This window comes from Thamnophis sirtalis, unplaced genomic scaffold (assembly GCF_051295495.1).
Source record: "Thamnophis sirtalis isolate CommonGarterSnake01/CBP01778 unplaced genomic scaffold, rThaSir2_p1.2 scaffold_12, whole genome shotgun sequence".
NCBI classification, from domain to species: Eukaryota; Metazoa; Chordata; class Lepidosauria; order Squamata; family Natricidae; genus Thamnophis; species Thamnophis sirtalis.
The window spans coordinates 54879181-54904552 of NW_028261392.1; the positions used below are offsets into that span (position 1 = coordinate 54879181).

Sequence of the window (25372 nt, forward strand, 5' to 3'; positions counted from 1 at the left end):
ATGACACAGGACTTTAGATTGTTATGGGGGAAATGCCCACTTAAATTAGGAATCAGACTAATTGGTCACAGATGTTACCTGCCTCCTTTTCCTCCAGGGTTCTCAAGCAGCTTCAGTTTGCCTGCCTTCTATTTGCAGTTCAAAATCCCTCACAGCAAATGTCTGTAAGGATAGTAGTACTTGTTGCCCAAATTCCCCCATTTCTTCCCATGTACAGGTGAATAATGTAGTAGAGGCAGTGGTGGGTTTCAAAAATTGTTCGAACCTATTCTGTGGGTGTGGCCTCCTTTGTGGGAGTGGCTTGCCGCCCATGTTTAGTTTAGTTTAGTTTGCCTTTATTTGTATGCCGCCCTTTTCCCTAAGGGGACTCAGGGCGGCTCACAATTCAAAAGGGAGGGGGAAACAACAAACAATAAACGATACAACATATTAAAAGAGAAAAAAAAATGCAACAATCATACCATTCGAGTGGGGCTATAATCTTAGCCCCAGGCCAGCCGGGACAGCCAGATCTTTACAGCAGCGCGGAAGGATTGGAGGGTGGTGAGGGTCCGAATCTCCACGGGGAGTTCGTTCCAAAGGGACGGAGCAGCCACCGAGAAGGCCCTCCTCCGGGTAGTTGCCAGTTTGCACTGGCTAGACGATGGGATTCGGAGGAGGCCTAATCGATGCAATCAAATCGGTCTGGTGGAGGTAATTGGCAGTAGGCGGTCTCTCAAGTACCCAGGCCCACTACCATGAAGGGCTTTATAGGTGATAAGTAGCACCTTGAAGCGCACCCGGAGATCAACAGGTAGCCAGCGCAGCTCGCGGAGGATAGGTGTTACGTGGGTGAACCGAGGTGCACCCACTATCGCTCGCGCGGCCGCGTTCTGGACTAGCTGGAGTCGCCGAATGCTCTTCAAGGGCAGCCCCATGTAGAGCACATTGCAATATTCCAGCCTAGAGGTCACAAGGGCACGAGTGACTGTTGTGAGGGCCTCCCAGTTCAGGTAGGGACGCAACTGGTGTACCAGGCGAACCTGGGCAAATGCCCCCCTGGTCACAGCTGACAAATGATGTTCGAAGGTCAGCTGTGGGTCCAGGAGGACTCCCAAGTTGCGAACCCTGTCTGAGGGGCGTATAGTTTGACCCCCCAGCCTGAGAGATGGAGTACTTGGCCAATTCTTGGGAGGGAAACACAACAGCCACTCGGTCTTTTCTGGATTGAGCACAAGCTTGTTGACCCCCATCCAGTCTTTAACAGCATCCAGCCCCTGGCTCATCACATCCATCGCTTCGTTGAGTTGGCACGGGGCGGACAGATACAATTGAGTATCGTCCGCATATTGATGGTACTTTATCCCGTGCCGTCGAATGATCTCACCCAGCGGTTTCATGTAGATGTTGAAAAGAAGGGGGGACAGGACCGAATAGCAATAGCAATAGCAGTAGACTTATATACCGCTTCATAGGGCTTTCAGCCCTCTCTAAGCGGTTTACAGAGAGTCAGCATATTGCCCCCAACAATCTGGGTCCTCATTTTACCCACCTCGGAAGGATGGAAGGCTGAGTCAACCCTGAGCCGGTGGGATTTGAACCGCTGAACTGCTGATCTAGCAGTAGCCTGCAGTGCTGCATTTAACCACTGCGCCACCTTGGCCCACACGTTAGGGGCCTAGGGGTCGATCTCTGCTCCCCAACTAACACCGACTGCGACCTGTCCGAGAGGTAAGAGGAGAACCACTGTAAAACAGTGCCTCCCACCCCCACCTCCCGCAGTCGTCACAGAAGGATACCATGGTCGATGGTATCGAAAGCCGCCGAGAGGTCAAGGAGCACTAGGATGGAGGCGTGGCCTCTATCCCTGGCTCTCCAGAGATCATCGGTCAACGCGACCAAAGCGGTTTCTGTGCTGCAGCCAGGTCTGAAGCCAGACTGGAACAGATCGAGATAGTTGGCTTCCTCCAAGGACCGCTGGAGCTGAAAGGCCACCACCTTCTCAACAACCTTCCCCACAAAGGGGAGGTTGGAGACTGGATGATAGTTATTTAAAACAGCTGGATCCAAGGATGGTTTCTTCAGGAGGGGTCTCACCACCGCCGTCTTTAGAGCGGGGGGAAAGATCCCCTCCCGAAGTGAGGCGGTAACAACCGCCTGGATCCAGCCTCGCGTCACCTCCCTGCTGTTTACAACCAGCCAGGAAGGGCACGGGTCCAGCACACATGTGGAGGCACCTACAGCTCTCATGGCCTTGTCCACATCCTCAGGGGCAACAGCCTGAAACTCAGTCCAGCGATGACTTACCAGATCATCCCTAAGTGCCTCGGCTGGTACTGCAGGATTGGAGTCCAGGTCCGCCCGGAGCCGAGCAACCTTGTCTGCGAGACATTGGACGTAGTCCTCAGCCCTGCCCTGCAGCGGATCGCCCGTATGTGACCGGATGGGAGTGGCTTGCCGCCCATGTGACCGGATATGAAGATGCCAACGACACTTGTCAGAACCACCTTAAATTACCTCACACACAGCACTGGCATGCATAAGAATATGATGTAAACTTGTTTTTTAAAAGGCATCTTTGGTTTGCGTTAAAACAACTTCAACACACGGAATGTTCTGATTGGACCACAAACGCGGTAGTCATCCTCACCTTTCACAGAGGCACTGAGTTTTATAAATATGAGCATGATAGTGTAGAATAATCATATCCAAGGACCAGTGGTGGGTTTCAAAAAACTTTGGAACCTCTTCTGTAGGTGTGGCCTGCTTTCCGGGTCCACTGGTGGAAACTCTTCTAACCGGTTCGGTAGATTTGACGAACCGGTTCTACCGAATAGGTGCGAACTGGTAGGAACCCACCTCTGAGTAGAGGGGAGTGACGCAATAATTAATATGCAGCCGAGCTGGGATATAATGATCAACTGAGAATGTTTTATACCTTTGACAAGATTTACAAAAAGCACAACAAGTTCCAAAGCAAGGACATCCACACATTGTATAAACACATGTGTGCATCCTTATTAGGAGGAAGAGAAATTTAATGAATAAAATCACATTTATCCATGCCCATATAGATGAATATACATGATAGTAATCTATGTTCTAGGCTCTCTCTTTGGGCTTGGCCTTTAGCCACTTCTTCCAGAGAATGTCCCTGTAGATCAGTGCAGTCTCAATACAGTTATATTGATTAATCCAAACACAAGAAGAAGAATTCAATAATTTGCATGCTTCCCTTTGTGGGGCCAATAAATAACCTAAGGCCATTCTATTTTCTACTATAAGATGGCAATATCCTCGTGTTTGGCACTGCAGAGTGTGACAGTGACAACATAAAAAGGCAATCTCTACTTCTATAGAAACATGACAGCATTCTGTAGCTCATGCGTCTCCAGTTTTGGCAATAGAATTCTTAGAAGTTCATCAACATTGTGTCTCAACCAAGGTTTTTCTATATGCTATGTGAACAAAAGGAAATTGGGGGCAATCTTGGTATAGTAAGTCAAATCAACAACTATATACCACAGGAACCAGCTTCCTTCAAAATTCCCAGGTAGCATCTCATTCCGGTAAGCATATTCATATTCAAACATATAGACTGGTTTGAAGTGACATAATACTTCTGGTGATGAGAAGGAGGCTTATCTGGAATTTTCAACTTCCACAGAAAATAGGCCAGTGAAGATACACAGTTGAGGAAGATTCTCAGTCATCCAGGTAGATTCCAGAGGAAAGCATAGCATGGCATTTTTTTCAAATTAATTACTATGATAGTCATATAAGATTGTTAATGACATTGCCATATGATTTTTTAAAATAATTTTTATTAAATGTTTTGCAGAGAATGTAAGGAGGGAAGGAAGGAAAGAAAGAAAGAAGTTTGTGTGTGTGTGTGTGTGTGTGTGTGTGTGTGTGTAAGTAAAGAGAATAAAAACAACCCAGAAGTTTCTGATTTCGATTGAGGTAATTATAAGTATAATTACAAAAATATCTCTTCTTCGTGATTACATACCATATCCCTTATGACTTTGAGTGTAATCTTTAGAACTATGAGTCTCTGTAATATTAACAAACATCAGTGGTTCGCATAGGTTCCAAAGGATACCACCGGAAGTGCCTCTCTGGATTGCCAGAGGTACAGAACTAGGGAATAATTACCAGACAGATAACAGTATTAGACAGAAGAGCTTAATTTGAATCAAGTACATAGTTTCAATCAAGAGGACTTTTCTTAATCTGTCAATGACATCTCCATTACCTGTACTAATTGTGGGGTTTGTTTTTTACAAGTAGGCAACTTCTTACTCAGCATGAAAGTGACAGTTTGAGAATGGTCACACTGAATTGCAGATCCAGCTTTATATGATACAACAAAAACGTGTAGAGCAGGAGATATTCTCTTTCTGGATCATTGTGAGGTTTCATTTAATTGATTCTTCAAATTCCTAAAATCACGTGGGTAAACACATTCTGTAATATATGAGCTCATGTTGAGAACAACAAACAATTCCATCCCCTATCCTCCAGCACATGAAATATGTTAAGCTGATCATATCTATGCAAATAAGGGTTTTATGCTACCTGGGGCACTCATCTTGACATGTTTCATATTTGAGCTAAGAATCTCTGCAAATTAGCATTTGGAGAGATGAGGTAACTCAGAAGGTTTATTGGGGGGGGGGCATGAGAAACAGAAGTTTCTTCTGTAGAATCTAGTAATTCATTCTAACAAAATGTACATTAACATCACTTTTTCTGCCTTTTTTTTCTCTGTAAAAAGTTAAAAGTATGAACTGTCTTTCAAAATTTGAAGAAAAGATTGGAGAGTCATTTGTCAAGAATGGTATAGGGCAGGGGTATCAAACTGGCGGGCCAGAGGCATCACGGACAGGCCACACACACCTCACCCTCTGCAAAAAAACATGTGACAGCAATGTGGCGCAGCAAGTTTGACACCCATAGGGTCTCTGCTTGTATAAGAGATTGGACTAGAAGACCTCCAAGGTCCCTTCCAAACCTGCAATTCTATGTTCGGTGATGCTATATGTAAAATACGTTTGATTTTGCCTTTTAAACAGCTACATTTTACAGCAGGTTTAAAGTCAAAATACATCTTGCTTGCTTTTGCTCTCTGTAGCAAAATGTGCAAGTTTACTTGTGATGTTGGAGCTGATTTATAGGAAAAATGATGCCTTAGGATAGGCGATTGTTCTTGAAAGCTCTCTTGCTTCTTGAGAAGTTTCCAGATTTATGATTAGAAGTTTAGTATGCCATGTAAAAAAGCTTCAGAAAAGATTCCAAGTAGTTTTTATTTATATACGGAAACTTGACATTTGGTGAGCTATGCCCACGTCTTGTAAGTTTAGAGGCAGAACATTTTTTAACTATTAAAAAGCATCATGTAAAACCACCTTTCCATTCACTTTCGCATGCCCTTTAGCCTCCCATCCTGGTCATAACTTTGATGTCTTATTAATAGGTACCTTTTTGTGTTGTTTTTTGTCTTTTTTTCAAATTCACTCTAGGTATCAAACTGGTTTGGAAATAAACGAATCCGGTACAAGAAGAACATAGGTAAATTTCAAGAGGAAGCCAATATTTATGCTGCTAAAACAGCTGTGACTGCCACAAATGTGTCAGCCCATGGAAGCCAAGCTAACTCACCCTCAACTCCCAATTCAGCTGGTTAGTTTTTTTTTTCTTTTGGGTTGTTATTGTTCTTTTTTTTTCCAGTGGGGTTTTATTTTCTTTTAGTATAAATGTATGTTTCTTGTTTTTTCACTTTGAGTTCCTCTTTCATTAGGCAATTTTGTTCTTGTCCGTTTTTTGTTTCTAAAGGCAATATAGTCTCACGACATACTTATAATGCAATGTGTTGAGGATTTTTTTGCCTAGGTAACATTCTGAGTTTCTGATGGTGTTAGAAAAAATGTTGGCTGTGTGTATTCTATATGTTTCAATAGTGGAGAGATGAGGTAACACAGAATTTTTATTTGGGGGTGGGGGGCATGAAAAACAGAAGTTTCTTCTGTGAAAACCACATTAATGAAGAAAACATGTTAGAATACATACTTGTGGCTGCTGTGGCTCAGGATGTTTTCAGTCAGTCGATCTAGTGGTTTATTGGAATGGGCCTTACCCTTTAAATGTTGTTTGTTGATTTTATTACCTGTGGATCTCCTCTAAACATGTCCTAGTTCCTCAACCTTTCCAATGTGTCTTTTTTCATTTTAGTTATTCAAGGAATAAATTAAATTGCATGATCTTAAATAAAGTGAAAGAAGTCAGGATAGAAATATTAGCAATTACCTGATTCCAACTTTGGTATGTAAATAGAGGGGAAGTTTTATCATTCAGATTTATTTATTTTGTGTCACTTTGTTTCCTATCAGATAATCAATAATCTGCTGGTTCTTGATACTCTTGGGACACTACTTTGCAAACCTGAGAATTGATCCATACATTTTGACTTTGTATATTAAAAGATGAAAAACTACAGCATACACGCAATTGGGAAAACGTAACATTGGGGCTGCTGTGAATTATTTAAAATCTGAAGTGAACAAAACTTGAATTTTAGTATCTTTTTCCTACCAGAAACTTTGTCCATAGTATCATTTTCCCCAAGTCAGTATGGCTAGACAATAAACCCATACCAAATAAAAATCAGTGATCTGCCATCTTCCTCCTGAATGACAATTGGCCTCCTGCCTATTACCTCCCATAGACCAATTAGATCCCACAGACTAGGCCTCCTCCAAATCCCATCTGCCGGCCAGTGTCGGCTGGCAACTCCCCGGGGGAGGACCTTCTCTGTGGCTGCTCCGGCCCTCTGGAACGATCTCCCCGTTGAGATCCGGACCCTCACCACCCTTCCGGGTTTCCACAAAGCCATTAAGATCTGGCTGTTCCGGCAGGCCTGGGGCTGCTGAATCTCTCAGCCCCACTCGAGGGTATGACTGCTGTTGTTTTTTTAAAATGTGTTTGTCTTTTTATCTTCATTTTGTACTCCCTCCCCTCTTCAATTGTTAGCCGCCCTGAGTCTCTCGGGAATAGGGCGGCATACAAATTGAATAAATCCAATCCAATCCAAATCACTAAGTGAGAATTTAGAAGTACCACTGCAGATTGAGTCCTTGTTCACACTTCATTTTTGATGAGGGAGAACAGTTTTGGGTCCACCTTCTGAGCATTTAACTATGATTCCCTTTCTCTGGAAAACTGATGCCACCTTCTGTGATATGGGAATAAAGTTAGAAATTCTGCTAGCATATTTGCATTCTGCGAGTTGGTACATCACATTTGTTTGGTAGTCTTACTTTGCAGTTACCTTATGTAAGAAGGGAGTTGTGCCTGGCATGGCCACTGGTGACAACTGACAAATGGTCAGCTGCATTGTTTCTGGCACTTACCTGCTGTAAAAGGCAAAAATGGAAAAATCTCAAAACTTCCTACTAGACAAATTACAAGAATTTTCTAGTTACTTTAAAAAACAAATATGGTTTGCCTTATAAGTGCCTCCTCTAATTTGTGGGTTAAAATCTGTAATTTACTGGTGTTGTATTAGAGATGAATGGTTTTATTAGTTCTGCCTTATGGATAGTATTGTTTTAAAAATGGCTTTTGCCTTGGCAAAATCATAAAATTTTACAAGATCACATTTCATGACTTGATTAAAAAAAGTATGTTGAAGAAAGGACAAGATCACTTGCATGCTGAAGAATGGAAAACATTTTTGTCTTTTGCCTAAATTCATAGTTATCTAGAATACAATAAAAATTTGGAGCAGCTTTATCTATTGCTTTACTGTACACAAATAAGATATTTTATCTACACTGAAACATACAAAGTATGAATAGAGCAGGTGTCTACAGTGTAGATCCATGATATGCAAAATGAATGACATTATATTATTTTAAGCAGAAGTTGTATATTAAATTGTATCCTGCTTGTAATTATTTATAACTATGCTGACTTAATTAGAAGTTAAGAAGTTATTTAGAAGTTAAGTAAAATGCATTATTAATTCAATCTGTTCTGGACCAACAGCACTATTTGTTCATGACTTTTGATCAAAATAATTTAAACTTTGTTAAGCCATGTAGGGAAAAAAAGCTTAGCAAGAGAATCGGCAATAAAGTGCTGTAATGTATACTTTATGGAGGTGCTCTGCAGTGTTTCACCCTCAGGCTAGAAGGAGAATCCAGGAAAATCAGAGGATTATCAGCAAATGCAGGAGATGAATAAAAAAGGCAGTCAGATTCTTAAAAACAGTAACAACACAAAAAGGGAGAAGTTAGATTTGGGGATCATTTTTTTAAACAGTATTTTATCTGATAGTTGAGGGTAATCATAGGAAATTCTGCAGAAAATTAAACAAAAGGTATGAAGAAAGAAATGATCTTTATGGATGAAAAACATTATCTGCATTTTTATTTTTTGGTGATATAAAAAAATCCTGGAACAGAGATATCCTTAAACAAACGGCATTCAGGAAATTGCTGCTACAAATGGAGTTACTGATTTTTCAGTATTAGTCTTATATATTACATAAGGAATGAGTTTCCATTATTATTATGCAGCCATTTTAAGAGCTATGGATGAATATAGTTGACTGGATACTGGCTGGATAAATGCTTAATATTTAGAGGTTATAGATTATGAAATATGCCTAAAACATAATGCGCATTAATACCTGCAAATATTATATTAGCAAAATAATTACAAAATTTAAACTTATTAAATATCTGTGGCGCCTAATGGCTAATTTTACATACATTTCAGAGGTAGCCGACACCATTTAGAAATAACTTTAAAATGCATGTTACGTATTTTATATGAATTTAATTTTTCAAGGAAGAGTTGTCTTTGTGTGTTTGTCAAGTCTACTCACATCTAGCGAGGTTTCTTTTTGACAGTGGGTGTAGCCTCTCAAATTCAGATGGGTTTTTTTAATACAAGTTTTGAGAAAGTCTTCAATTCCTAATAAAATCTCAGTTTGCAAGTATTCTTACTGCCAATTAAGGCAAAGACAAATATGGACAAAGGAAAACAAATATAAAAATAATAATTGTCCAAAAAATTAATTACACAGGAGAGTTTCTTGACAATATTTTTGTTCATTTTGGTATGTTAGTTAAAAATGCTCCTTATATTTCAGGGATCAGCCTGATAACCAAGTGATTGAGTTTGGTTGACTCTTATAAATGCCCATGCCACATAACCCTTAGCTGACCAGGAATTATGTACAGCTGGGGAAGAGGCAGTTGCTTCATTTCTTGGTTGCTCATTTTACAAAGCTATTGTTGGTTTTCTTGGAGGTTTTGCATCCTCAATTTTCTTTTGAATCATATCATTTAACAGCATAAACCAGGCATGTGATCTCCAACTGGCCATATTCCCCTCTGCTACCCTACTTAGCCAAAGTAAAACTGTCCAGCCAGAGTCTTCTCCTTTCTATTATTTCTTTAATTCCTCTTTTTTTCCTGTTCTTTTAATTCTGCCTCTTTGGTTTCCTCTTTCTCATTTCTATTACAGCTTCTTTTTTTCTCCAGTTTTGATGAATACCAGCACTGACACTCTTCTTACTGCTGTGGAACTCTTCTGTTCTCCTTCTTCTCTCCCATAGTGTAAAGCAATCACTCTTTGCAAACTGCTTCTTTCACCTAGTGCAGGTGGACTTAAAACAGCCTCTTTTTTACCAGCTGAAAAACTAAAAACTGTTAATTTCTTAATGATTAAGATTAATAATTTCTTAATCATTTAAATGAGATAGACAAAAACCAGGCCTCCTTATTTTAACCTTTTCTGAATTGAACTGGATTTTTCCTCTTTAAATTTCATATATTTTTTCACCACTTGACATAGTTTCTAACCCCTGTAACTTCTGTTACTAGTACAGATATTGAGAGAGTCTGGATTGGATTGGATTGGATTTATTACATTTATATGCCGCCCTTTTCCCCGAAGGGGACTCAGGGCGGCTCACAATTCAGTCAGGGAAGGGGGTACAGACAGGGGATAAAAAGACGAACATAACAATACACAATTTAAAACACACAACAACCATACCATTCGAGGAGGGGGGCAAAAGCTCTTTAGTCTGGGGATATAACAAAAGAGGGACAAAGTAAATGCAGTGTGGAATTTATTTCATTACAAACTAAATAATAAAGGAAGAGTAACCATCAACACATTTCATGGAATCAAACCTTGGAATCAGCTACCTAACACTGTGAAATGGGCTATTTAACTTCCTGCTCAGTTCATCCCAGATTAACTAGGCACTCTGTGAATACATCCAGTGAAGGAGAGTCCACTATCTCTCTGGGTAATTGGTTCCACCATCAAACTACTCTTAAGTGTAAAGAAGCTTTTGTAATGTTCTTTTACACTCTGCCTTCCTTTCATTAACCCCTTATTTAAATACAAGTATGCTATTTATTAATGTATTTTATTGGTTTACAATCAGGGTATTGATTTCTAAAGTTTCAAGCAGGTAGAAGAACTGAATGTAATAACCCTATGTTCTATTCAAAGTAATTCCAATTGAATTCAAAAGTGTCCTCTTAGGAACAGCCTAAGACATTTTCTCAGATATTCTAATGATTAAAAAAAACCCAGAAATGTCCTTTTCAGAATGTTCTCTCTTCTTCCTGCCAATTTGTGCAGATACTAATTCCTTTTCCCAAAGAGGGGGGGGGGGGTTCTGTAGGTTTTTTTATTTTTATTATTATTATTATTATTATTATTATTATTATTATTATTATTATTATACAATTGTATCACAGCGGCCAGTTGTTTCGCCGGATTTGGCATTGGTTACTAGTCGGGCCCCACCCAGGGGCCTAGGACGTCGTAACATATTTTCGTAATATGCGTGCAGATCCAAGCAGTGCAGCTTTTTGCATTATTATTATTATTATTATTATTATTATTATTATTATTATTATTATTATTATTATTATTTTGCTATGCAAAAAACAGTCCACTACTGGGACCATGTCTAGTTTTGATGTCTAGTTCTATCTAAAAATAAAGCATTAAGGCCTGGTTCTTCCCCAGACGCTAGGGACAGTTGAGTGAGAGTCCATTTTGGTTGTTTTGTTCTCTTTGTATTTTATATTTATATATTGTCAATGTTTAATGTTATATAGTTTAAGGGGGGGGTGTCTTTTGGTTTATTGTTTGTTTTTTATGCTACTCAAAGTCACACAGTTGAGTTGGGGAGCTTTATAAATCTTATCTCTCACACACATTTATAAGCTATCCAACTCATAACAACTCTGGAAGTATGTAAGTTAAAGACAACTTCCAATACAATAAAAATCTGAGGAAAGTAAAAACTGGGGACTAAAACACAGACGTCGATAAAATTCTTCCCAAGGGGACATACTATCTAACCCAGAAATTGACCAGCATAATAGATCAGATGGAAATTTTGCATCAAATTCTTAGGCATAGTAATGGATGCTGAAAGTCAAACTGATCCACTCAGGAAATTGTTTATTATTGTGATACCAACAATAGGAAGAGATTTGGCTTCAAATACTAAAATGTCTTGCGTTGTCTCTGTTGCTTTTCCCCTCTAAGCTCTCAGTGTTCTGTTAAAAGTTTGACATGGTGGAAAGAAAGCTAGTGGACAAATTTGATAAAATTTATAATTAGAATGGACAGTGAATTTTTTCAGATGAAATTTGTTTCGACTCTGTTCAGCAGAAGCATCAGACACATTTGGACTATAGCAAATAGTGCTTTTGGGTAGATAATCAGAATATCTCTGGAATATTTTTCAGGTGTACTTCTTTATAAAAATGATCGTCTTGAGGGGGTCCTTGGTGCTCTCGATGTTTTCTTGCAGATGTTTTATTGCCTAAACTAGGAAATATCATCAGGACTAGTTTGGGTAATGAAACATCTGCAGGAAAACAACCAAACTTTGAGAGCACCAAGGACCCCTGATTTCAATCCTGAGCTATAAATATTCTATTGATCGATCATCTTGTCTGATAACAACCTATTGCATGATGCTGCTCACAGAATTATTTTGCAGGTTATAAGAAATGCAGCATTAATAAAACAATGGAGTGCCCAGAAACCATTTTTGTTCACCAAACCCAATATTCAGTTACATTCTTTTCTTACATTTTCTTTTCTTATATTTTCTTTTTCTTTTTCAGCAGGAGGGAAGAGTGGTCTGTTTATTTTAATCACTACCGTATATCAACGTCTTTTTTTTTCCCTTTGCGGTATAATCATTACTACAAGTAGCCCTCGACTTACAACGCTTCATTTAGTAATCATTCAAAGTTACAACGGTACTGAAAAAAAGTGATTTATGACCATTGCAGCATCTCCATGGTCACATGATTTATATTCAAATGCTTGACAACTGACTCATATATATGACAGTTGCAGTATTGTGGGATCATGCGATCACCTTTTGTGACAAGCAAGGTCAATGGGGAAACCAGATTCACTTAACAACAATGTTACTAAGAGCCGAGGTGGCGCAGTGGTTAAATGCAGCACTGCAGGCTACTTCAGCTGATTGCAGTTCTGCAGTTCGGCTGTTCAAATCTCACCGGCTCAGGGTTGACTCAGCCTTCCATCCTTCCGAGGTGGGTAAAAGGAGGATCTGGATTGTTGGGGGCAATATGCTGACTCTATAAACCGCTTAGAGAGGGCTGAAAGCCCTATGAAGCGGTATATAAGTCTAACTGCTATTGCTATTGCTATTACTAATTTAACAACTGCACTGATTCAGTTAACAAATGTGACAAGAAAAGTCATAAAATAAGACAAAACCCATTCTCACAGATGGTAGCAACATAAATTTTGGGCTCAGTTGTGGTTGTAAGTTGAGGACTACCTGTATACTCGATGTTTCCCCCTTCTATAATTTTATATTACTGCCAAAAATGCTGAGGCAGCACCACAGATGACACAAAGGGCAATCTCAACAATTACTGCTATGCATTAGCACAATATACATAATAGCCAAGTTTACCTATTCTGTATCTACGAGGGAAGCAACACAATATATTTTCCAGTTAGAGATGTGCATAAATGTTATGAAGAATATATCATGAAAAACAAAAGCATGTTCATGCACAAATACCACAGCAAGAAGAAAGTAGTTATTCTGCTCAAGAGACTTAAACAGGATGGTACATAGAGTTCCTACAAGCTCTTCATGATGGTACAGCATGACCTTCAAAATCTAGATTAATTATTGAGGCCATCTGTTTGGAGGGGGCAGTGTACTTTTATTCCTAAGACATTCCTGTGAGAATTAAGTAATTAAAAGTTGGGAAAGCTTCTTTATGCTCAGAAGATAGTGTCACACAAGACAAAACATTGATATCATTGCACTCTAAAAAGAAGTGCAAAGCAGGGAATGAGAGATATTGAAAATGACTCAAGGTGATCGCCAGCAGATTTCTTGGATTATCCATTGCAAATCAATTGCTTTTCCTGAATTATTTTGTAACAGTTTCAGGATTTATTCCAAAACCTGGCGAAGGCAACAGGAGTCTCTTAGACTTGCAAGAGCTTTTCACTCTTAGTGACTATTGTTGTATTCTAGAATTTCTCCTCTGAGAGGCAAAGGACTTTGCACAGACTTGCCAGAGCAGAGAAATAATAAGCGTACTCTTTTCCAAACGTGTCTTCTCACTTTGCTTTGAGAACTAAAGATTAAGTAAAGGGCTTTGCAGAGCTAAAGCAGAGTAGATGTTACACAGAGCATCTGCCTGCGTATTGCTGTTGAGCAGTTTAGCAAAGAGCCAAGCAACTGTGTATCTTTCAAGGGGAAGCACTGAACGCTTGGCACTGCAGTAATGCAGTGGCGCTGACCTGGGCCCTGAAGTCTCTCCCTTCAAGCCTAATGTCATGTTTAGCACTAAACCTTGCACGTTGAGCTTTCTCATACTTAACATACTGAGTTGCACGAGAGTTTCAAAAAATAAACCCTTCCAGCCTGTCTCATGCACTTCAGTTAGTTTGCCACTTTTAAGGCATATTTGGGAGAGGAGATACGGGAGAAAGTTGAAAATGTTTTGTGCTTAGAATTGTCTTTTCAGACTCAACTGATAATCAAGATAATATCTGCATGTAATTAGATTCAAGTATGACTTGACATAACTTGGAAAGGGTAAAGAGAGCATGACCAAAGTCTTATGCCCCATTTTCTCCTCCGCCCAACAAATGACACATGCTCCTCTCTGGATGTAGATGTGTGGGATCTCTGGATAGACAATACAGAATGCAACTATTGAGTCTGTTTTTCATGCCACATTTCACTACCCTGCCAAACTGGCCATAACAGCTTCATTATGGGTTGTCACCAGCACCCCTTCTGAAAATGACAGCGTCTAAGCATGGCATGTTGTACTCATTAGCTATACATTTACATTTATGGAAGTTACTTTAGAATAATAAGATTCTGTCTTCCAGACATCATTGCAGAAAATATCAATGCTTGTTAAGCTATTAGAATGTTATCCATAACAAACTCGTCATCCCACCCCCAAACTGGAACTACCCCACAAATCAAGATCTGGAAGACTATCTCCTGCTGAAAACAGTTCCACTACAAAACCGCGTTCGACTAAACTGCGCTCGACGAAACTGTGTAGCTGATGTTATCAACAGCGCGACAACAGCGCGGAGACAGAAGCACGCTGTAAACGCTAAACCTAAAATTAACCCCTAAACCTAAACCTAACACCCCTAAACCTAATCCTAAACCTAACCCTAAACCTAACCCTTAACCTAACCCTAAACCTAACCCTTAACCTAATCCTAACCCTTAACCTAACCCTAACCCTTAACCTAACCCTAAAGCTAACCCTAACCCTAAAGCTAACCCTAAACCTAACCCTTACCTTAAGTTGAATCGGCTTGCTTTCAAAGCGCTATTTAAAGCGCCCTTCTTTCTCCGCGCTCGCTGTTGTCGCCCTGTTGATGACGTCAGCGACGCTGTTTAATCGGGCGCGGCTTAGTCGAGCGCGGTTTTGTCGTGCTACGGCTGAAAACCATTAAGAAGAGAGGGAGGGAAGTCTTTTTTAATGTAAAATTTGTAGCTCTTATACCCTCTCTATTTTTTTTTAAAAAAAAATTATGTTTGCTTGCACTTTTCTCTGTGCTACTAACCTGACCATATTGTTTTCTGTTTGGGGTTGCTTTGCATGCCATTCTTTCTTTCTTGGCTGAGAGGCAAGTGGTTGCTTCTCTTCCTTTCTATGATTCAGGTGCCTCGCTCTTTCCTTTCCAGGTTCTTCCAGTTCTTTTAACATGTCAAACTCTGGAGATTTGTTCATGAGCGTGCAGTCACTCAATGGGGATTCTTACCAAGGGGCCCAGGTTGGAGCCAACGTGCAGTCACAGGTAGGGATCCATCGGATGTACTGCCAGTGAATGCATCAGGGTCAGAAGGAAGGGCTTGGATCCTATTGGCTTCCCCCATTACTGTCCTAAGAGAGGAATTGAACTCAACAACCATCAAATGAAACAAAAGGGAAAAAAACAGCAGGGGAAAAAAATAAGGAATTTGCCTACATTTTGTGAATGCATTTGGCTCTGGCTTCATAGGAGGAAAATCAATATTTTGAATGAGTGCCAATTTGTTTAGTGGATTTTCTGGGAGAAGAGCTCATACATTTATACATTGAGTTTATTATTCAGTCTTCCATATTTTTATCTCCTACCTAGCTTAATAATAAGGAAATGTTGGTACATTGCTGAAGGGCCTTAGTCCTATTTCAATATCATACCAAATCCTGCCATCCTTTCTTAGAAACCAGTATGATAAGCAAGGGGGTTAAAAAATTTAGTCAGAAACAAATGATTTACTATTGAGGCAGTAGTTAGAACAGAAAAGGTATTGCCATTATAGCCTCATGAGTAATTCACATTTGTTTCTGGAATCTCATTCTACCTGTGCCTCATCTCATTTGGAATTCCCTATCACATCTCACTGGGGTTCTTAATAATATTGCCATCTATCCAAAAATGTCCATCCTTTGACAGCGCCGTTAAAATCAGTGCAGACCGTACTGTTCGACTGAAAGTGCAAAGCGCCTACAGCAATAACTCATAAGAGGATGAGCCTCAGATGCAGAGGGATTCACATAACACTGAAACTCACATAGGTTCACTTATACCTTCAGTCGCCCAGGTGGCATTGAGAAATCTTGGATTATGTGATTGATGAATAAATAATACACTTAACAGATTAGGGAAAAGTTTCTTCCCTCCGCATAATTGGTAAGGCTGCCAAAGAAATCCCAACAACTTCCTGCTCCTTTTGTATATTTTTTTCCTTCATCATTTTAAAATCCAGCACAATAGACTGTTATACATGGGGATATGGGTGGAAGGCAGCTTCACTTTTTACTCTTTAAAGAGATCATAGGGAAATCTGTGAACTAATACTCATATTATAATGAACCTCCAAAGAAATCTTTCTTCTCTAATATACATGTTCCTAATTCTTTCTTTGTTGTTGGTCTGTTTAGGTGGATACCCTTCGCCATGTTATCAGCCAGACAGGAGGATACAGTGACGGGCTCACAGCAAGTCAGATGTATAGTCCGCAGGGCATCAGTGTAAGAAAAATAGGCTTCCTTTTCTGTTTCTTCTTCTACTTTCCCTTTTCCTTTTTGTTCTTTTGCTCCCAATTATTTCAAAGCCATAGGGCTCAAATGCCACTTAGTAGGACTTATCTTAGCTTTACGGTCACCTAGTTTATTGCTTTTGTATCGGTCCCGCCAATGGCAGAATTCTAGCTGCAAAAAGTGGCAAGTGGGCAGGCCTTATTCAGGCAGCTGGCGTCTACAGCTGTCAAACAGAATCAGCATTCACATGGCACCTGCGGCCACTTGTGTTCTGCTGAGAGGGGCTGCTAAACAGGTGACACCTAGTACAATGGCAGTAGGGTATATCACCACAAAGCAGGAGCCAGACATCTCCAGCAAGATGGCCAAAGGCTGAGGCCCAATTCAGCTGAACATGCCATCAAAAAATAGGATAGCTCTCTCTCTCCCACTCCAATCACTGTCGAACAAAACAGATGACTACCCGATTAATAAGCAGGTTGATAATCCTAAAAATAATTATTGTTATAATGCAAAAACTAAGAAAATAAAAAGAAAGCTGGAGTGGAATGGAGACATCTTCTACTTGTTCTGAGTTGTGCTGCCTGCTTGTGACTAGCATGAAAATTCATAGCGACAAGCTGTGTCTTACGGAGTGAAATTGATCAGACAGTCACAAGGAGAACCGAATGTAGATTTGGGACAGCAATCCAACTTCATTTCTCAAATCAATCATCCACCATCTCAATAGTGATGACAGAAAACTGGGACAAGAAGGCAGCCTGGAAAAGGAAGCTGCCACACACAATGTTGGGACTTCTTTCTACCAATTTCAAAGGTCAAAGAGGGAGCGCTACTCAAGGGGTGACCTGAAACTAGTAGAAGGGTAAAATGTGCTTTGTTTCTTTGTTTTCATGCATGCCTTGGTCAACGCAAATGCCAGCTTTGGGAGGAGGGAGGGAGGAAATAGATTTACATGTTTCCTAACCATCTTCTCCAGAAAATTCAAGAGTTCTGTTGCCTTTAATGCTCAAAGCTTTGCTGAGCTAAATAAGTCTTTTGCCAATGGGACTGTACACCATGCCATTACTGAGTGTGGGCATTCTCTATGAGCTTTTATCAATTTCAAACAAAAGCATCAGGGGTAAGACAACCGCTTGCCAAGACTACATCTTGCATTGTGTTCTTCATTTGTTTTCCCCTCTACAAATTTGTAAGCAGAAAAATCCAGGTATTTAAATACTCAGGTTTAGAGGTCCACCTGTGCAGGTTTCCAAACAACTGTTCAGTCATGAGAATGTTTGCTTTTGCTGTGGTGGTGGGGTATTGCTGAAGATAGCATTATAGCATAGTTCAGTGTTTCTCAACCTTGGCAACTTGAAGATGTCCGGACTTCAACTCCCAGAATTCCCCAGCCAGCATTCGCTGGCTGGGGAATTCTGGGAGTTGAAGTCCAGACATCTTCAAGTTGCCAAGGTTGAGAAACACTGGCATAGTTGACTCGGAGCTATTCTACACACTGAATATTCATGGGGGAGTTTTACACAAACAGGACAGTCACACAGGCTGCCCACACAGCAGCCTTATTCACATAAAAATGGGAGGAGGGAGATTTAATGAGGCCCTCTTCTCACTTGTTTCTTTGCCAAGCACTTTCATTCCAGATTGGTTTATTTTGGAAGATAAGATTAAGCCTGAAGAAAAATACCTAAAGTGAGGAAGATACTCCCTTCAACCAGGGGCTTTTATCATGTTAAAATTAGATTTTCCCCTCTCACTTTATGTGAGTGAGGGAGACATGTAAACATGCCTGGCATAGCCTTCAATCTGTCAAATCAGCCTATACCTCTGTCCCTACAGGGGCTTTTCTCCTAGCCTTATTCTGATACCAGAAGTTAGATGGATGGAGTAAAAGTACTTCAGGTGGCCTAGTGGGAAGAGGTAAGGTGGGGAGGAAGAGACTACAATTTCATTAATTAAAAAATGAGAAGACATCATGCTGCAGAACAGACAGCCTGCCCTCAGCATTATCTTTATTTTCAGAAATGCTATGGGCCCCACATAGGCCCAGTAGGCATTTTTAGAGTAGAAAAAGTTATTGCAACCCTATAGTGTTTAAAAAAAAAAAAAAAAAAGATGCTCATCTGCCCAGCAAAATACAGACATTGTAAGCTGCAATGTATCTTGAGAAAGGCAGGCTAGAGGATAAACTTAATGAGCAAGTTAGAGGAGATGACGGGGAGCTCTCACCAATGTTTTCTGATAAATGATATTTTGGAATTAGTTACGTCTATTATGGCAGCCATTTTATACTATGCAAATCTCACGGCAGCCCTTTTCTTAGAGTATTTTCAAAGTTCTCAGGATTTAAAAAATGCCAAATAGGGGCATCCTTTTATGTCAGACAGAATATGGCTTCATGGGCATCTCACTTTGTTCCCTATCACTCCAACATCCTGTGATGTAGTGAATGTCCTCTAATGGTTATATATTGCAATATTTCATGAATATTTATATCAGTGTTCCAGAACAAAACAGAAGGAAAGAATGGATGGATGGATGGATGGATGGATGGGTGGGTGGGTGGGTGGGTGGGTGGATGGATGGATGGATGGATGGATGGATGGATGGATGGATGGATGGATGGATGGATGGATGGATGGATGGATGGATGGATGGATGGACGGACGGACGGACTAACTACTCATTAAGAATTGGGGAAAACACAGGTTGGTAAAATGGAAACGCAGAAAGTGCAATCATTCTCAGATTGAACTATTGTGCTATTTGAATTATTTTTCAATACCAAACTGGGTGCATCTGAGTTATACAGCACATGTATCCTATGCCTCTCATATTAGCGCCATGTCTGATGTCACCAGGCAGAACAGCAAAGTAATCTGAAGCAAATGCAACTGAACATGTGCAGACAATTATGTCTGCTTATATAAACCCATTGCAGAAAACTAGGCTTGAAAATGCCACATGAAAGAGCCAATCATTTTATATTAACCTCTGTTGTTAGTTGAATTCATTTCCATTCTGGCTCTTTAATGCTGAAGAGTAAATGAATCAGTGATGGATCATGATAAGATACGATACTTATCTACAAATAAATCCTAATCCCCCCCCCAAGAACTGATCCCCAGACAAAGGGAGGAGGAGAGGGAGGGAGGGAGGGAGGGAGGGAGGGAGGGAGGGAGAGAGAGAGAGAGAGAGAGAGAGAGAGAGAGAGAGAGAGAGAGAGAGAGAGAGAGAGAGAGAGAGAGAGAGAGAGACTAGCTTAGACTGCTAGACAGACAGAAGGACAGACAGCATGACTTGCAGAAGCAGGGAGTATCAACCACCCACACATTACACAAAGCACTGGGTATCATGTACATAGGAGGATCACCTGTAAAATAACCAAATATGAAAAGGAAAATGGAATGGAAAGCATAGGTGGATGTATTGTATTATACATGGTCCTAAACAAGTAGAAAAAAAATCTTTATTTCTATGTACAGTACCAAAAATAGTAAAACTGCCTGATGAAACATTTAAATCAGATTAAAAAAATTACTTACACAGTATTTTAAATCATGGAATTTGCTATCACAATAGCAAATTGAGTCACTGGCATCAATTTGAATACAGGTAGTCCTCAGACTATTTATTCAGTGACAGTCAAAAATTATGACAGCGTGCCCCATTTTAGAAGAGGCATTATCTTCTGTCTGTAAATGAGAAAAGGGGAATGCTCCCTTAGGAAGCTGATTAATTTAATTTCTAATTTTTTGTAAAGTAAGTACATTGTAATATTTTTACTACTGTCCTATTAATTGGAAACACCATTTCAATGAAACATTTTACTATTCTCGTCAACTATTAGATTTAATATTGGAAAACTTGTTCCAGTTGTCATCTTTGATGAGCAAACCTTTGGGGCAATTCCCACTTCAATCTACAATGACAGTAAGCTGTTGGCTCTTTAAATTCCTTAGTCTCACCTTTGATTTAGTTTTAGTTTGCTAGTCTCATTTTAGCCACATAATCCAAAGACAGTTTTTCCATTTCATATTTTACAGCAAATACCTTAATCAGATTCCTTTGTGTCCCTAGAACTGGATCTGGAATTAGGGTCAAACTAAACATTACCGTATATACTCAAGTATAAGCCAAGTTTTTCAGCCCACTTTTTGGGCTGAAAAAAGCCGCCTCGGCTTATACTCGAGTCAGTGAAAAATTTGCCCGAAATGGAGGAGAAAAAGGGGCGGGGCCATGCCGCTGGGTGACGCTCGTGAATGGCCCAGCGCCCCTGTGAGTTTCCCCTCCCTCTGTGTCAGTTTGCCGCGCAGCGCACACCGCACCATCCCCCCTCCTCACGTTCTAATGTAATGCAGGGCTGTCTTACGATTCCCCTTCCTCCCCCTCCTGCCGCTCTGCAACGATGTCCCACCTCCTCCTTGTTATGGCAAGCAGCCACATAACGATGTCCCAGAGCTAGTTTACTGTTTTTCTTTGAAATAAATATTCAAAAACATTATTGGTATCTATTTTTATTTTTGAAATTTACCGGTAGCTGCTGCATTTCCCACCCTAGGCTTATACTCGAGTCAATAACTTTTCCAGTTTTTTGTGGTAAAATTAGGTGCCTCGGCTTATATTCGGGCCGGCCTATACTCGAGTATATACGGTACTTTAAAAAAAAGATGATATCAAGTGTATTTGCTTTTCTCAAACAGAAGGTCAGGAATCTGTAAGCATGAATGGCTACTTATCTAAATTGGACTTTGCAAGATACAAAGACTTGGTGTCCTACTTTTGCCTAATATACTAGACTGGCTTACTTTAACAGAAAAGATTTTGTTTCCTAATAAATTGCACAAATGCAGCAGACAGGGGTAGATTTGGAATATATTCTTATGCAAATTGGGCAGAAGCCAGATAGATTGCCTGAAACATCTGATTAAGAAATCCTATACAAGGTATTGAAATTGGACTTTTTGTGCATAAATGATCCAATGATGGGAAAGATTTAATGCCTGGCTTCACAAAAAGTAATTAACAGAAATTTAAAACATTTTATTATTTTTTAACTTTCATCCAACTGCTTTTTTTATTATTTTGCTAGGCAATAGATATGTACAAGCTAGAATCAGATATTGAGGACTAGGATTTATATTGGTTTATATATAGTAATTTGTGTGCTTCCAAAATGTCACATGCTAGGATCACTAATCAGTAAATAGGTGTTCACAGGAACATGCCTATATATTTCTAAGGGGAAGGAGTGGTTCTGTTTTTTCTCTGATGAAGCAAGGTAAGTTTTGGTCATTACAGTTTTAATAGTTTAGTACATTTTCTAATGCACTGTTCAGACCTAAGAAATATTAGGACATTCAATTTAAGACATGGAGAACTCCTATCTGGAGTTTGCAAAGTCAAATTCAGTGCCTGTCTGGAGTAGTTTTTATGAAAATGGGGCTTTAGTTATTCCATGGTCTACCCTGAGAAAATATGAATTACTTTAAGGGTTTTCTGATCGCCTTTCTTTCTTTCTTTCTTTCTTTCTTTCTTTCTTTCTTTCTTTCTTTTAGTAAAACTGGGTAAAATTTGAAGATGAGCTAGAGCTAGGATCGATAGGTTCAACTCTTCTAACTGTGATTGAAATTGGTGAAGAGGGCTTTGAGCATAGTGTTTTAAAAATGGCTCTCAATGTGTGTGCTCTCTTTCTCTCTCTCTCCCCTATGTGTAATTTGATGATAGGAATTGATGCACAGTTGAAGTAATCCTTTCTGTGCAAAATTTAGAATGGGAGAGGGATGGAAGAGAGAGCATGTTCCTGGGAATGAAGATTTCTCTCATCTTGGTATGACACAGGTTTATGTAGGAACCAGTGGAGGGTTTCAAAATTTTTTGGAACCTCTTCTATAGGTGTAGCCTGCTTTGTGGGAGTGGCTTGCCAGCCATGTGACCGGGTGGGAGTGGCTTGCCAGCCATGTGACCAGGTGGGAGTGGTTTGCCAGCCATGTGACCATTTGGGAGTGGCTTGGCAATGATGTGATCAGGTGGGAGTGGCCAAGACGATGTCACTGAATTCTTTGCCCCAATGGATGATCTACAGAAAGATATAAAAAAGGAAATTTATTATTTTGTGTACTTACTTCTTAAATAAGATTAAAATAAGTACACAAAACAATAAAAGAGCTACTTACAGAAGGAAGATGACTGTCCTTGCCAGTCTTCAATATCACTGACTCCAATGAATGGCCTGCACAAAGAAGAGACACAGAAATGAACTCTTTCATTGCATGCACTGGATTAGGATGAAACCAGCACACAAAATAATAGAAAAGGAAGAATACTGTCCTTTTGTGTGTTGAAGTCAACTATTGACCACCTTGCTCCAATGAATGGCCTGCACAAAGAGATATAGAAAGGAAGACTTTAATTGCTTGCACTACTATATTAAGGATGAAACAAGCATACAAAGCAATAAAACAGCTACTTACATAGGAAAGATGACTGTCCTAGCGGTCATACTCTGTTGCCTCTTCATCCTGTTAAATAATACGAACTGCAGAAGAACTAAAACAATATTGGACTCGATTGTGGTTGTACGCTGAGGACTATACTACAGGTAACAGAAGGGACCTCTGTTTTCACCCAACAATGTACAGTCTTTTCAGGAAGGATGTCCCCCAACAAACAGGAAAGATATAGTTTTTCATCTAAGAAGTTACATCAAGAATGAATATCATAGGTAGATTCACAGAGCAATACAAATTTCTTTTTCTGAAATTTATTCCTCAGTTCAAAAAACAGGAATATATGAATTAGGTTCAGTACTTAGGACAGACCAAGTAGCTATTCAAGAGTTAGTGGTGTCATGGTTAGAAGCAATGGTAAAGCAAAATATGGATTTAAAACCAGTAATATTTGGTTGGGCATTTCAAAAGGAATACAATACATATTTAATTTGATACATGTTAACAGCTGCTGGAATTGTGTTTGCACAACAGTGGAAAAACAAAGATATGAAAATGAATAAATATTAGAATGTGGAGGAATGAATAAATTGACAATTAAAATCAAGAAGGCTTCGAATACTTTTTTCACGTGAGATTTGTTTTATCAATTGCTAACTAGCAGAAATAGAAATTAGAAATCTAAAAGTATGAAAGAAAACACCAATTATGTAAGGAAAGGTCACTAAAATGTATAAGGAAATATTATTAGTACTTGATCATTATTAATGTGTAGATAACTGCGGGACATTACACATACACACACACCCAAACTATGACAGTGCCAGGAAAACAATTTCCCCCCAAAAGACTGTAGATGAACCAGTTTTTTTCCCTAACCCTAAGGACAGGAAAGACAAAGCCACTGGAATAAAAACCATCAAGGCATTGTGGGAAATTATAAAGGACAGTGCCAGGAAGCTCAAAGAACCAGGAACCACAATTAGTTTATTATTAGCATTTGTATGCCGCCCACTCCCAGGGGGACTCTGGGCGGCTTACAGACAACAAGGGAATATAAAAATTAAAAATAGAAATACAGTTATTTAAAATTACACAACATATATACCACTTAAAATGGGGCTGGATGCTGATCAACAGCCCCAGGCCTGCCGGAACAGGCAGGTCTTAGTACCTTTACAGAAGGCCGGAAGAGAAGTGAGGGTCCGGATCTCTACGGGGAGATCATTCCATAGGGCTGGGGCAGCAACAGAGAAGGCCCTCCCCCGGGGGGTCGCCAGCCAATATTGACCCGCCGATGGCACCCGGAGGAGGCCCAATCTGTGTGATCTTATCGGTCTTTGGGAGGTAAATGGCAGGAGGCGGTCTCTCAGGTAACCAGGTCCTAAATCATGTAGGGCTTTAAAAGTAACGACTAGCACCTTGAAGCGTGTCCGGAGACCAATGGGGAGCCAGTGCAGCTCACGGAGGATAGGTGTAGCATGGGTGTATCTAGGTACACCCATTATCGCTCACGCGGCTTACCTAAACGACCAGGTATCACACAGAAACACACAAAATCTGGCAAAGCTTCCTTGCACCAACCTGGCCTGCCCATAGAAAAGCAAAAAAATGTTATAAATTTTATGTGTCTCAAAGTGGCTGCTTTTCTATAGGCAGGCCAGGTTGGTGCAAGGCAGTTTTGCGAGATTTTGTGTTTATTTCTGTAGTGAATTCACTACAGAAACACACAAATCTCCCAAAGTACATGCAAATAAAACCATTAAAAATATTCTAGACACAATAAATAAAATTTTTAAAAAACATTAAAAGCATAAAGGAAAAAAAAGCAGGCAGAATCAGCAGCTCTCCTATGCGATGGATGCAAGGAGCAGGCAGGCGACCAGGCAGCAGGCTTAGAAGTGGCGGGGGCCTCTGTGTGCATCCTGTTTTTGGCCGCCTCAACCTCCAGAGGGTGGGGGGGTATAGGTTGGGCAATGTGAACGGGGCAGCCTCATGGTCCCATGCGGGCCAGATTAATGGCTTCGGCAAGCCGTATCTGGCCCGCGGGCCATAATTTGAGGACCCCTGGTTTAGCCCCATTTTACAACCTTTCTAGCCAAAGTTGCTAAGTGAATCTGGCTTCCCCATTGACTTTGCTTGCAAAATGTCTTCACATGACCCTAGGACAGGGGTGGGTTTCTCGCCCCGTTCCAACCGCTTCGGTTGGAACGGGGCCGGCGGCGTCCTCGTGCACGCGCGCAGTGCACGCATGCGTACTAGCATCTGCGCGATGCTCCAGCTGCTCCTGGACGATCGCGCAGGCGCTGTATGCATCCTGCGCAT

The 25372-nt window shown here is 40.2% G+C and overlaps 1 protein-coding gene and 1 long non-coding RNA gene across 4 annotated transcripts in view; one reads left to right on the plus strand and one right to left on the minus strand.

The window, feature by feature from the left end:
- PBX1 (PBX homeobox 1) overlaps positions 1–25372 on the plus strand; it is a 304350-nt gene that overhangs the window by 260677 nt on the left and 18301 nt on the right. Inside the window, exons 6-8 of one of the 3 annotated variants that reach the window (XM_014075009.2) lie at positions 5505–5664; positions 15257–15369; positions 16500–16589. In XM_014075009.2, the coding sequence (XP_013930484.1) occupies positions 5505–5664; positions 15257–15369; positions 16500–16589 (363 nt within the window). The remainder of the gene's footprint in view (positions 1–5504; positions 5665–15256; positions 15370–16499; positions 16590–25372) is intronic. The other 2 variants (XM_014075010.2, XM_014075011.2) reach the window with 2 other exon arrangements.
- LOC148043349 (uncharacterized) lies at positions 22619–23137 on the minus strand. Its single transcript, XR_015698193.1, has 3 exons — positions 23072–23137; positions 22775–22830; positions 22619–22677 (listed from the first exon to the last, which is right to left on the minus strand). It is a non-coding gene; the product is annotated as an uncharacterized LOC148043349 (long non-coding RNA).